The sequence below is a fragment of the Symphalangus syndactylus genome, chromosome 13 (genome assembly GCF_028878055.3).
Source record: "Symphalangus syndactylus isolate Jambi chromosome 13, NHGRI_mSymSyn1-v2.1_pri, whole genome shotgun sequence".
Classification (NCBI taxonomy): Eukaryota; Metazoa; Chordata; class Mammalia; order Primates; family Hylobatidae; genus Symphalangus; species Symphalangus syndactylus.
In genome coordinates, this window is record NC_072435.2 from 25,735,263 (window position 1) to 25,749,235 (window position 13,973).

Below are 13,973 nucleotides of genomic sequence, written 5' to 3' on the forward strand. Positions count from 1 at the left end.
TCAAAAAGTATAATCGAACACCACTGAGAAGACATCATGTGGTGATAAATCCCTTACTCAGATGTCAGAACATTCACTACAATTAACTCCATGCTTTCCCCCCTCCTCTTCTCATTTTCTGTAAAGATAAGAACTCCTCCCATAACCATTTGGTTAAAATGTGTTTTCATTTCAGGGTCTATTGACATTCAGGGATGTGGCCATAGAATTCTCTCGGGAGGAGTGGAAATGCCTGGACCCTGCTCAGAGGACTCTATACAGGGACGTGATGCTGGAGAATTATAGGAACCTGCTCTCTCTGGGTGAGTATAACTTCCCTCCAGAAGTGGGGTTGTGCCCTTGCATATCTTTGTATTTTCTCCAGTTGCCTCCTGTGAGCCCCATCCTTGCTTGACTAAAATGGAAGCTGTATTGATTTCAAAATGAAAAGCTTCATGATATAGCATCTGGACTTTAACTGTCACCTTTGTTTAGATGTTCTGCATTCTTCGTGATAGCTCAGTGGCGGTTCCAGAAGTAAAGTAGGCTTAAAACGTTATGGCTGGCAAGGCGTGGTGATTCATGCCTGTAATCCCAGCACTTTGAGAGGTGAACGCTTGTGGATCACTTCAGGTCAGGAGTTCGATACCAGCCTCACCAACATGGAGAAACGTCGTCTCTACTAAAAATACAAAAATTACCCAGGCGTGGTGGCATATGCCTGTAATCCCAGCTACTAGAACGGCTGAGGTAAGATTGTCACCTGAACCTGGGAGGCAATGGTTGCAGTGAGCCAAGAACACACCACTGCACTCCAGCCCAGGTAACAGAGCGAGATTCTGTCTCAAAAAACAAAAACAAAACAAAACCTTAAGGCAGACTTTAAAGATATCCAGTTTTCTGTTTGCTACTCCTGTGCTTTCGATTCAGTAGTTCTTGGAAGAGAGCTCAATGTCCACATATTACAGTGCTCTTTAAGGATTCAGGAGGCAGTCAGTGGAGGAATTTGTTAAATATTTTCCTAGGTCCATCTGCAATGTCTTATTTTCCACAGAAACATAGGGCTCAGGCTCTAGAAAAGCTCCAACATGTCATGTTTCCTACTTTTTATAAGCAGGAGTCTCTTTCTGACCTGCTGGAGCAAGGCAAACAGCCCTGGACTGTGTAGCATGAAGTGAAAATAGCAAAAAAATTAAGATGGGTGGGAGTTTTTTTTTTTTTTTGAGACAGAGTCTTGCTCTGTCACCCAGGCTGGAGTGCAGTGACACGATCTCATTTCACTGCAACTTCCACCTCTGGGGTTCAAGCAATTCTGCCTCAGCCTCCCAAGTAGCTGGGACTGCAGGCACATGCCACCATGCCCAGCTAATTTTGATATTTTTAGTAGAGACGGGATTTCACCAGTTTGGCCAAGATGGTCTCCTTGTGATCCACCTGCCTCGGCTTCCCAAAGTACTGGGGTTACAGGCATGAGCCATCGCGTCTGGCTGGGAATGTTTTACAGATGTAAGAGGTCAGATGGGCATACTGGAAGCTCCAACTTCAAATAGCGTGTGGGGAAACTCTTTGCAAGTGGGAGAATTCTGTGGGAAAAGGAAAGTTTCAATCCTGAGATCTCTGAATGGACATCTTTCTTTGCCCCACTTATTCCTCTGCATGTTCTTTTTCTCTTCTCTTCTTTTTACAGGCATGCACCACCACCACACCTGGCTAATTTTTGTATTTTTAATAGAGACGTTTTGCCATTTTGGCTAGATTGGTCTCGAACTCTCGACCGCACGTGATTTGCCCACCTCAGCCTCCCAAAGTGCTGGGATTACAGGCGTGAGCCACCACGCCTGTGCCCCGTGCTCTTCAGACGTGTATCAGTTTGATCTTTTTGCCCTCTAGTGGTGCTGCTGCAGCTCAGAGACAAAGGCAGGGTGTTTATTTATCCTGATGAGCAACACTTTGTCATCTGGCTTCTGTGACCTCTTTGGTTTCTTGACTCTGCGGCACAGGGAGGGCTGTGTCAGAGGGGTCTCTTTCCCCTGTGGTCTCTACTTCTGTACTTGATTCCATCTGATGCTCTGTTCTCTGTCCCTATAGATCAGAATCGAGGCCTCTTATACCTGCCCCTTGACCTATTCGTGTTTCGTCCCATTTCCTGTACTTGGAACACCTAATCAGGGGATGGAAAAATCTGGGCTGCTCCTCCTTTGCATTTGGAGCCCAGGATACTGCATGGAGCCCTCTCTACTTGTTCAAATAGTCTGGTTGTCTATTTGAAATAGGAAAAAAGCCTCATGCAGTGGCTCATGCCTGTAATCCCATCACTTTGAGAGGCTGAGGCAAGTGGAGCACTTGAGGTCAGGGGTTTGAGACCAGCCTGGCCGACATGGTAAAATCCCATCATTACTAAAAGTAGCCGGGCATGGTGGTGGGCGCCTATAGTCAGGAGACTGAGGCAGGAGAATCTCTTCATCCTACGAGAAAGAGGTGAGCTGAGATCGTGCTGAATCTGTGTGTTGGATTTGTTGACTATATGCCTATAAATAGAATTCATAGGTCATTCAGTTTGATAAATTTCATAGGATACATTATAAGAGATGTAAACCTGCTTTCTTTCCACCTCATCATACTGACTTTAAAAAATCTCTTCCATTTTTGCTGCACGCTTGCAATTTTTCCCAGAGTTGAAGATGGGGTACTTTTTTTTTTTCTTTTTTGAGACGGAGTCTTGCTGTATCATCAGGCTTGAGTGCAGTGGCAGGATCTCGGCTCACTGCAACCTCTACCTCCCAGGTTCAATTGATTCTCCTCCCCCAGTCTGCCGAGTAGTTGTGACTACAAGCATGCACCACCATGCCCAGCTAATTTTTGCATTTATTGTAGAGACAGAGTTTCATCTCGATCTCTTGACTTCGTGATCTGCCTGCCTCTGCCTCCCAAAGTGCTGGGATTACAGGCGTGAGCCACTGTGCCCAGCCAAGGATGGAATATTACTATGTACTTTATTAAATCAGTTCTTTTCTACTAAGGTCAAAATTTTAACTGATGAACTATAATTATCTATTTTTTGACATGGAGTCTTGCTCTGTCACTCAGGCTGGAGTACAATGGCATGATCTCTGCTCACTGCTATCTCCTCCTCCCGGGTTCAAGTTATTCTACTGCCTCAGCCTTTCCAATAGCTGGGATTACAGGTGCCAACCTCCACATCCAGCTAAATTTTGTATTTTAATAGAGACAGGGTTTCACCATGTTGGCCAGGCTGGGTTTGAACTCTTGACTTCAGGTGATCCACCTGGCTGGGCCTCCCAAAGTGTTGAGATTACAGGCATGAGCCACTGCTCCCGGCCTACTGTCATTTCTTAACATATTAATCTTTGTATTTCTGACCACCTCAATATCCACAGTACTCTCTCAGTCCCCGTGCTATTCTCACTGTGTAAGGAAAGACACTTGCTGATCCATAGGACAGCTTTCTCAGGACACAGCCTAAACCAATGTCTGCTCTGTGTGATGGTTGACATACCACTGCCTGTGAAGGATTACCAAGCGACATGGTTAGCAACACAACCCAGTTCTTGTAGCTCCCTTGAAATGATTCCTTTCTATGCATCTATCTGCTGTGTCGTGTTGTGTTGTGCAGGTTTGTTATGTACATATGTACGTGCCATGGTGGTTTGCTGCACCCATCAACCCGTCATCTAGGTTTTAAGCCCTGCATGCATTAGGTATTTTTCCCAATGTTCTCCCTCCCCTTGCCCCCTACCCCGATAGGCCCTGCTGTATGTTGTTTCCCTCCCTGTGTCCATGTGTTCTCATTGTTCAGCTCCCACTTATGAGTGAGAACATGCAGTGTTTGGTTTTCTGTTCCTGTGTTAGTTTGCTGAGAATGATGGTTTCCAGCTTCATCCATGTCCCTACAAAGGACATGATCTCATTCTTTTTTTTTCCCAAGATGGAGTTTCGCTCTTGTTGCCCCGGCTGGAGTGTAATGGCACGATCTCGGCTCACCACAACCTCCGCCTCCCGGGTTCAAGCGATTCTCCCGCCTCAGCCTCAAAAGTAGCTGGAATTACAGGTATGCGCCACCATGCCTGGCTAATTTTGTATTTTTAGTAGAGATGGGGTTTCACCATGTTGGTCAGGCTGGTCTCCAACTCCCGACCTCAGGCGATCTGCCCACCTCAGCCTCCCAAAGTGCTGGGATTACAGGTGTGAACCACTGTGTCCTGCCAATCTCATTCTTTTTTATGGCTGCATAGTATTCCATGCAGTACATGTGCCACATTTTCTTTATCCAGTATATCCTTGATGGGCATTTGGGTTGGTTCTAGATCTTTGCTATTGTGGTTCTAAGTCTTTGCTATTGTAAATATTGCTGCAAGAAACATACATGTGCATGTGCCTTTATAGTAAAATGATTTATAATCCTTTGGGTATATACCTAGTAATGGGATTGCCGGGTCAATACTGCATTCATTTTTAAGAACATGTCTGGGTCTGCAGCCCAAGATCAAATCCCGTTGACCTCACTTACTTTCAGTGTAAATTGGTGGGCCTACTCTATTTGAAAAGCAATAATTTACTCCAAGTTTCTTTTGGCAAGTTAGTGTTGGTAGATGGCTAGGAATATTGCACAGTTTTTGTAAAGACGGAAAAGTTACTTTATTTAAGAAAAGATTTGGCTGGGAGTGGTGGCTCATGCCTATAATCCCAGCACTTTGGGAGGCCGAGGTGGGTGGATCACCTAAGGTCAGGAGTTTGGCCAACATGGAGAAACCCCATCTCTATTAAAATACAAAAGTTAGCCAGGCATGGTGGCAGTTGCCTGTAATCCCAGCTACTCAGGATGCTGAGGCAGGAGAATTGCTTGAACTCATGTGGCAGAGGTTGCAGTGAGCCAAGATCGTGCCATTGCACTCCAGCCTGGGGCACAAGAGCGAGACTTCATCTCAAAAAAAAAAGGAAAGATTTAAAGATTTATCAGTCTCTGTCATGTTTATTAGATGGACCTTTTCATGTCTTAACCACCTCAGCCTGCCATAAGAAATACTGTAGACTGAGAAGCTTACACCCTAAATTGCAGGAAATAATTTCTCATAAATCTGTAAGCAGTGAAGTCCAAGATCAAAATGCATAAAAACACTTCCTGGGTGGTGCCTTCTATTTTACCTCAGTCTGCTTTTTTTTTTTTTTTTTTTTTTTTGAGACGGAGTTTTGCTAATTTCTGTATTTTCAGTACAGACAGGGTTTAATCATGTTGGTCAGGCTGGTCTTGAACTTCTGACCTCAGATGATTCACTCACCGTGGCCTCCCAAGTTGCTGAGATTACAGGCGTGAGCCACCGCACCTGGCCCCAGCCTGCTTCTTGCTGTGTCTCATATGTCAGAATGGCAGGAAGCAAGTACTCTAGTGGTTTTTCTTATACAGGCACTAATCCTGTTCATGCGAGCTTCCTCCTCACGGCCTAATTGTTGCCCAATGATGTCCCCACTTGCAATAACATAATATTGGGGAAAGGGAGCTTTTGGTCAGTGCAGACATTTAGGCCATGGGTGCCTTCGCTGTGTTGTATACCTTTTTATTTTTCAGTTTGCTCCAAAGAATGTTTTCTCTGACCTTAGTCAATAAATTTCCTAAGTACAAAATTCTTTCAACTATTAGACAGCCATATGTTTTCCTTCTATTGCAGTACACTCAGGCTTCATGTTGGAAAAATTCTTCTTTTTGGGGAGCTAACCTAAATTTTTGCAATGTAAGTGGTTTGGTCATAGGTTTGTTTATACTAGGCTTTTCTGCAATTAGTTTGAATTATGTGCAGTCACCCTTTCTCTATTAGAAAATCTCTGTTCCTTTTGTTTTCCAAAAAATTAAAAATCAATGGGAGGCTTTATAACTTTAACATAAGTACTACTCTTAGTGTACTATTACATATTTCAATAGGAGATATTTATTGACTATCTGTAATTAATTGGAAACTGTGGGTTCCTTATATCTTGTAGATATTTTTTCTAAATGTGAGATCAAGGAATTACCACCAAAAAGGAAGAGTAATACAGGAGAAGTATTCCAGACGGCGATGTTGGAAAGACATGAAAGCCACGACATACAAGATTTTTGCTTCAGAGAAACCCAGAAAAATGCACATGACTCTCAGTGTCTGCAGAGACATGATGAAAGACATTATAAACGAGTGTGTATGACCTATAAGGAAAGTCTCATTGGTAGAAGAGACGTGCGTGGTAGAAAGGATGATGCACAAAACAAGCCTATGACAAATCAGCTTGGATTAAACTTGCAGTCACCTCTACCAGAACTGCAGCTATTTCAAGCTGAAGGGAAAATATGTAAATATGATCACATGGAAAAATCTGTCAACAGTAGTTCCTTAGTTTCCCCATTCCAATGTATTTCTTCTACTGTCAAAACCCACATTTCTCATACTTATGAATATAATTTTGTGGGTTCATTGTTCACACAAAAAGAGAAAGCAAATATTGGGACAGAACACTACAAATGTAATGAGTGTGGCAAGGCCTTTCATCAAGGCTTACATTTTACTATACATCAAATAATCCACACTAAAAAGAAGCAATTTAAATGTGATATATGTGGCAAGATCGTCAATAAAAAATCAAACCTTGCAAGTCATCGAAGAATTCATACTGGAGAGAAGCCATATAAATGTAATGAATGTGGCAAGGTCTTCAATACTATTTCACACCTTGCACAGCATCGCAGGATTCATACTGGAGAGAAACCATATAAATGTAACGAATGTGGCAAGGTCTTTAATCAGATTTCACACCTTGCACAACATCAAAGAATTCATACTGGAGAGAAACCTTATAAATGTAATGAATGTGGAAAGGTATTCCATCAAATTTCACACCTTGTGCAACATCGGACAATTCATACTGGAGAAAAACCTTACGAATGTATCAAATGTGGCAAGGTGTTCAGTCGCAGTTCCTACCTTGTACAACATCTGATCATTCATACTGGAGAGAAACCTTACAAATGTAATGTATGTGGAAAGGTCTTCAATCATATTTCACACCTTGCACAACATCGGAGAATTCACACTGGAGAGAAACCTTACAAATGTAATGAATGTGGCAAGGTCTTCAGTCACAAGTCATCCCTAGCAAATCACTGGAGAATTCATACTGGAGAGAAACCTTACAAATGTAATGAATGCGGCAAGGTGTTCAGTCGCAATTCATACCTTGCCCAACATCTGATAATTCATACTGGTGAGAAACCTTATAAGTGTGGTGAATGTGACAAAGCATTCAGTCAAAATTCACATCTTGTACAACATCGCAGAATTCATACTGGAGAGAAACCTTACAAATGTAATGAATGTGGCAAAGCCTTCAGTCAAAATTCATACCTTGCATATCATCGGAGAATTCATACTGGAGAAAAACCTTATAAATGTAATGAATGTGGGAAGGTCTTCAGTCTAAACTCATCCCTAGCACATCATCGGAAAATTCACACTGGAGAGAAACCTTACAAATGTAATGAATGTGGCAAAGCTTTTAGTATGCGTTCAAGCCTTACTAATCATCATGTGATCCATACTGGAGAGAAACCTTTCAAATGTAATGAATGCGGCAAACTCTTCCGCGACAGTTCGTATCTTGTATGTCATCAGAGATTTCATGCCAGAGAGAAATCTAACAAATGTAATTAATGTGGCAGAGTGTTCAGTTAGCATTAAAGCCTTGCAAGACATACAATAATTTATACTGGAGAAAAACTTCGCAAGTATAACGAATGTAACAGAGCCTTTAGTTTTTGTTCAAGGCTTAATAACCATTAGCTAGACCATAGAGGACAGAAACTTTACTAATGTATTGAATGTGGCAAGGCCTTAAGGTAAAATCTGAGATCAGGATTTTTCAAAGAATTCTTGCTGGTGAGAAACCTAACAAATGAATGTGGCAAGGTCTTCTGGCACAATTCTCACATTGTACAATATTGCAAAAATTCATACTTTAGAGAGACAAAAACACAGAGTGGGAAACCATTATGACTTCAAACATTCATCAACAGAGAATCCATACTAAAGAGCATTTATGATAATTATATATGATAGAGATTTTCGGCAGGCCACAGTCTTACTAGGCATCAAAAACTTTTGGATGAAACCATACAAATGTAATGTGCATGCTTAGGCTTTTACCCAGGCATCAAAACTGGAACATCACAGGGTTTATACTGGAGAGTAACTACACAAACATAATGAATGTAATAAGCCTTTCAGTGTAATATTCATGATTTTGTCATGAGAGATCTACTCAATAAAAACCAAGCAAATGTAGTGAATCTGGAAAGGTTACTAATCTAATATGCATCCTCAGGGTTCATTAAAAATTCGTAGTGGAGGGCCAGACGCAGTGGATTATGCCTGTAATCCCTGAACTTTGGGAGGCTGAGGCAGGTGGATCATGAGGTCAAGAGATTGAGACCATCTGGCCCACCCACATGGTGAAATCCCATCTCAACTAAAAATTCAAAAATTAGCTGGGGGTAGTGGCACACGCCTGTAGTCCAAGCTGCTTGGGAGGCTGAGGCAGGAGAGTCGCTTGAACCCGGCAGGCAGAGGTTGCAGTGAGCTGAGATCACACCACTGCACTCCAGCCTGGTTGACAGAGCGAGACTCTGTCTCAAAAAAAAAAAAAAAATTCATAGTGGAGGCTGGGCACGGTGGCTCATGCCTGTAATCCCAGCACATTGGGAGGCCGAGGTGGGTGGACCATGAGGTCAGGAGTTTGAGACCAGCCTGACCAACATGGTGAAACCCCGTCTCTACTAAAAATACAAAAATTACCCAGTTTTGGTAGTGTGCCTGTAATCCCGGCTACTTGGGAGGCTGAGGCAGGAGAATCACTTGAACCTGGGAGGCGGAGGTTGCAGTGAGCCAAGATTGTGCCACTGAACTTCAGCCTGGGCAACGGAGTGAGACTCCATCTCAAAAAAAATTTATAGTGGAACAAGCCCTTACAAATGTAATGATACGGTAAATTATTTGCAAACTATAATCCATCTGAGAGCTCACAGGAAGTCTAATTCTTTTTTTTTTTTTTTTGAGACGGACTCTCGCTCTGTCACCCAGACTGGGGTGCAGTAGCACGATCTCGGCTGACTGCAAGCTCTGCCTCCCAGGTTCATGCCATTCTCCTGCCTCAGCCTCCCAAGTAGCTGGGATTACAGGCGCCCGCCACAATGCCCAGCTAATTTTTTGTATTTTTAGTAGACACAGGGTTTCACCGTGTTAGCCAGGATGGTCTCGATCTCCTGACCTCGTGATCCACCTGCCTTGGCCTCCCAGAGTGCTGGAATTACAGGCGTCAGCCACTGTGCCCAGCCAATAGGAAGTCTAATTCTCTACCATTAATCTTTTATATTACATTCTGCAGAATAATTACAATTCAAAATATGTTGAAAGTCATGACATGTATCAAAGTCTCAAGGACATTTGGAAATGGCCAGTTACCTTCAGGTCATAAAATAATTTATTCCATTATTGAAGGAGAAAGACTTCTTTACCAACGTTGACTTTCAAGCTGACATTTGAACTGTTTTTATGATGTCTTTCTTAGTCATTTCATGATCTATAGGCAGGAATAGGAAACAGTGGCCTACTTCATTAGGTGAGATCATTTCCCTCCATGTTCCTGTGAAACAGGGACGCTATCTTTTGAAATTAATTACTGGCTGAATATTGGCTAATCCCAGCACTTTGGGAGGCTGAGATGGGTGGATCATTTGAGGTCAGGAGTTCGAGACCAGCCTGGCCAGCATGGTGAAACCCCATCTTTACTAAAAATATAAAAATGAGCCAGACACTGTGGCTGGCACCTGTAATCCCAGCTACTCAGGAGACGGAGGCAGGAGAATTGCTTGAATCTGGGAGGCGGAGCTTGCAGTGAGCTGAGATCGTGCCACTGCACTCCAGCCTGGGCGACAGGCAAGATTCCATCTCAAACACACACACGCGCGTGCACACACACACACACACACCCACAGCAAAGGAAACAGAACCAGAGATTATTGCCTACATATCTGCTTCTGTGACGCTCCTCCAAAACCAGAATGAGCCAGGCATTGTGGCTCACGCCTGTAATCTCAACACTTTGGGAGGCCGAGGCAGGTATATCACCTGAGATCAGGAGTTCGAGACCAGCTTGGGCAACAAAGTGAAACTGCATCTCTACTATAAAAATACAAAAACTCGCCGGGCATGGTGACGCACGCTTGTAATCCCAGCTACAAGAGAGGCTGAGGCAGGAGAATCAACTTGAACCCATGAGGCGGAAGTTGCAGTGAGTCTAGATTGTGCTTCTTCACTCCAGCCTGGACGACAGAGTAAGCCTCTGTCTCAAAAAGAAAAAAAAAAAGGAAAAAAATGGCTGAATTAAGATTTGTAAGGGGCTGAGAATAATGTAAAGCTGTGATATCAGTCATATTATTGCATACAGGGCATTCTTCACGGAGAGGGCCAGTGTGGATTACAGGAAAGAAATAGAGCAGTCCAAGACCTTAAGAGACTGCAGTTTTTATTGGAGGAGATTAATACGTTAATAGGAAGTGATGACATATATGGTAGAGGTAATGCAAGGGACGTGTTAGCCACATCTCCATTGAATGGCAGTGGCTGTCGTGTAGCAAGATTGAGGAAAAATTGCTCTTAATCTTGAAATTGAAAAGAACAGTTACCACAGGGAAGAGGGTTTTTTAGCTTTTTTTTTTTTTTTTCTATTTGTAGAGACGGGGTTTCACTATGTGTCCCAGGCTGGTTTTGAGCTGCTGAGCTCAAGTGATCCTTCTGCTTGGCCTCCCAAAAGTGCTGGACTTACAGGTGTGAGCCACTGTACCTGGTCCAAAGAGGAGAGTTTAATTATTTTAAAAAAAAACCCACAACAGCATGTCCTTGATTAGGAATCCCATTAAACTGTCAGCATTACATTTTCTATTGTTTGTCTTTTGAGACAATGTCTCACTCTGTCACCCAGGCTGGAGTGCAATGGAGTGATCATGGCTCACTGCAACCTCCACCTCCCAGGTTTAAGCAATTCTCCTGCCTCAGCCTCCTTATTATATGGGACTACAGGCACACCACCACCATGCTCGGCTAATTTTTGTATTTTTTGGTAGAGATGGGGTTTCACTGTGCTGGCCAGGCTACATTTTCTATTGTTTTATTTAGAATGTAACACAGATCTCATGTGTTAATAAAATTTAATTTTTTATGACTGAGTTAATTATGTTCCATCTATCTGCATAGCTTTATCTCACCTCTATAAGATCCTTCATGTCTAAACACAAACAATGAACCATCAGATTGCTAAGGCTGAAGGATCTACAATTTTTTTTTTCTTAGACGGTGTCTCGCTTTGTTGCCCAGGCTGGAGTGCAGTGGCACGATCTCACCTCACTGCAAGCTCTGGCTCACTGCAAGCTCTGCCTCCCGGGTTCACACCATTCTCCTGCCTCAGCCACCCGAGTAGCTGGGACTACAGGCGCCCGCCACCACGCCCGGCTAATTTTTTTGTATTTTTAGTAGAGACGGGGTTTCACTGTGTTAGCCAGGATGGTCTTGATATCCTGACCTCGTGATCCACCTGCCTTGGCCTCCCAAAGTGCTGGGATTACAGGAGTGAGCCACCGTGCCCAGCCTACAATTTTTTTTATGATGGAATTAAACATCATACAAGTTGAGAACATACAATCACCTTCCACTTCAGTTATCCTCTCTGCAGTCAGCCTTAGGATACTTATATGAACATGAAAATCCCGCCGGGCGCGGTGGCTCACGCCTGTAATCCCAGCACTTTGGGAGGCCGAGGCGGGTGGATCACGAGGTCAGGAGATCGAGACCACGGTGAAACCCTGTCTCTACTAAAAATACAAAAAATTAGCTGGGCGCGGTGGTGGGCGCCTGTAGTCCCAGCTACTCCGGAGGCTGAGGCAGGAGAATGGCGTGAACCCGGGAGGCAGAGCTTGCAGTGAGCCAAGATCACGCCACTGCACTCCAGCCTGGGCGACAGAGCGAGACTCTGTCTCAAAAAAAAAAAAAAAAAAACATGAAAATCCCATAGCAGTGCGGTTTCACACTCTGACAAACCTGCATCCCTATTGATAAGTGTGACTTGTATTCTAAATGCCTTTCTCTTATGTCCCAAATGAACACATGGCATGCATTTTAATTTACATAAAGTAAAAATACATATATAGTAAGGATATAAAAAGTACTGTGAAATAAAAGTAAATATGGGGAATACGAATAAAAATAACACAAAATTTAGCTGGGCGTGGTTGTGCATGATTGTAGTCTGCTACTCAGGAGGCTGAGGTAGGAGAATCGCTTGAACCCAGGAGGCGGAGGTTGCAGGGATCCGAGATTGCACCACTGCATTCTAGCTTAGGTGACACGCGAGACTCTGTCTCAGCAAAAATATATACATATACATGTATCTCCAGTTGCATCCATGTTGCAAATGACAGGATGCCATACTTTTTGATGGCTGAATATTACTTCATTGAGTATAAGTACCACTTTTTTTTTGTTCATTTATCTGTTGGTGGACCCTTAGATTGCTTCCAAATCTTGGCTATTGTGAACAGGAGTGCACAGACATGGTAATGCAGAGATCTTTTTCTTCTACTGATTTATTTTTTGATATACTGATTTCTTTTATTTCTTGTATTTAGCCTAGTGCTGGGTATTTATACCCAGCACTAGGCTTTGATACGGTAGCTCAATGTTTCGTTTTTAAAATAACTTATAGGGCCGGTCACGGTGACTCACACCTGTAATCCTAGCATTTTGGGAGGCCGAGGCGGGCGGATCACCAGGTCAGGAGTTAAAGACTAGACTGGTCAATATGGTGAAATCTCATCTCTACTAAAAATACAAAAAAAAGTTAGCTGGGAGTAATGGCGCATGCCTCTAATCCCAGCTATTCGGGAGGCTGAAGCAGAAGAATTGCTTGAACCCAGGAGAAGGAGGTTGCAGTGAGGCAAGATCGTGCTACCGCACTGTAGCCTGGGTGACAGACTGAGACTCCATCTCAAAAAAAAATTATAATAAAAATAAAATACCTTATAATTGGCCAGGCGTGGTGGCTCATGTCTGTAATCCCAGCACTTTGGGAGGCTGAGACAGGCAGATCACTTGAGGACGGGAGTTCGAGACCAGCCTGGCCAACATAGCAAAATGACGTTTCTACTAAAGATACAAAAATTAGCTGGGCATGGTGGTGCACACCTGTAATCCCAGCTACTCAGGAGGCTGAGGCAGGAAAATTGCTTGAACCTGGGAGGCGGAGGTTGCAGTGAGTCAAGATCGCACCACTGCACTCCAGCCTGGGTGACACAGTGAGATTGTCTCAAAAAACAACAACAAACAAACAAACAAAAACCTTATAATTTGCAAATAAAAAGTATCTTTTCTAGTTACTTTCAGAATGCACATAAAGTGAATTTAAAATTCTGCCGTGATAAAAGTTCATCCTATCACTTGGGTCACTCTTGCCATATCCAACTTATACAGGAGGTAAAAAGAAATTATTTAGGCAGATAGTAAGGGCAAAAACTCCTCTGCAGAACTTCCCTTCTAACAAAAAGCTGCCCAAAATATCATTTTGTTCTAACAAAGAGCAGCCTGAAAAATTGATCTGCAAACATAGGTAAGCAAGCTGGAAGCTTGCACGGGGGAAAGTCAGCAGCTGCACCAATAGAAAAGGGGCTACCTTGGGGCTAGGCATGTCCACCATGGAAGCTCCGTCTTTCCTTTTTTGTTAGCCCGTGTACAGTAAGAAAGAAATGGGAAACATGGCACAGCTCAGGCAAAGAACGTGCATAATAAAAGATCGGCGAAGGGGCTGCCAGAAATTCATGCCGTATGCAAATGTCACATCTGGTCCTATGTAGATAAGACACTGCCTCCCCACCAGCTCATCTATAAAATCCCTACATTTTACCACGA

The 13,973-nt window shown here is 43.2% G+C and overlaps 1 protein-coding gene across 1 annotated transcript in view; it reads left to right on the top strand.

Moving 5' to 3' along the window:
* LOC129460653 (zinc finger protein 845-like) overlaps positions 1–8,303 on the top strand; it is a 57,639-nt gene extending 49,336 nt beyond the window's left edge. The window contains 1 exon segment of the mRNA XM_055238788.2: positions 6,591–8,303. Coding sequence (XP_055094763.2) covers positions 6,591–7,673 — 1,083 coding nt within the window. The 3' untranslated portion in view covers positions 7,674–8,303.
* Positions 8,304–13,973: the final 5,670 nt, after the last annotated feature.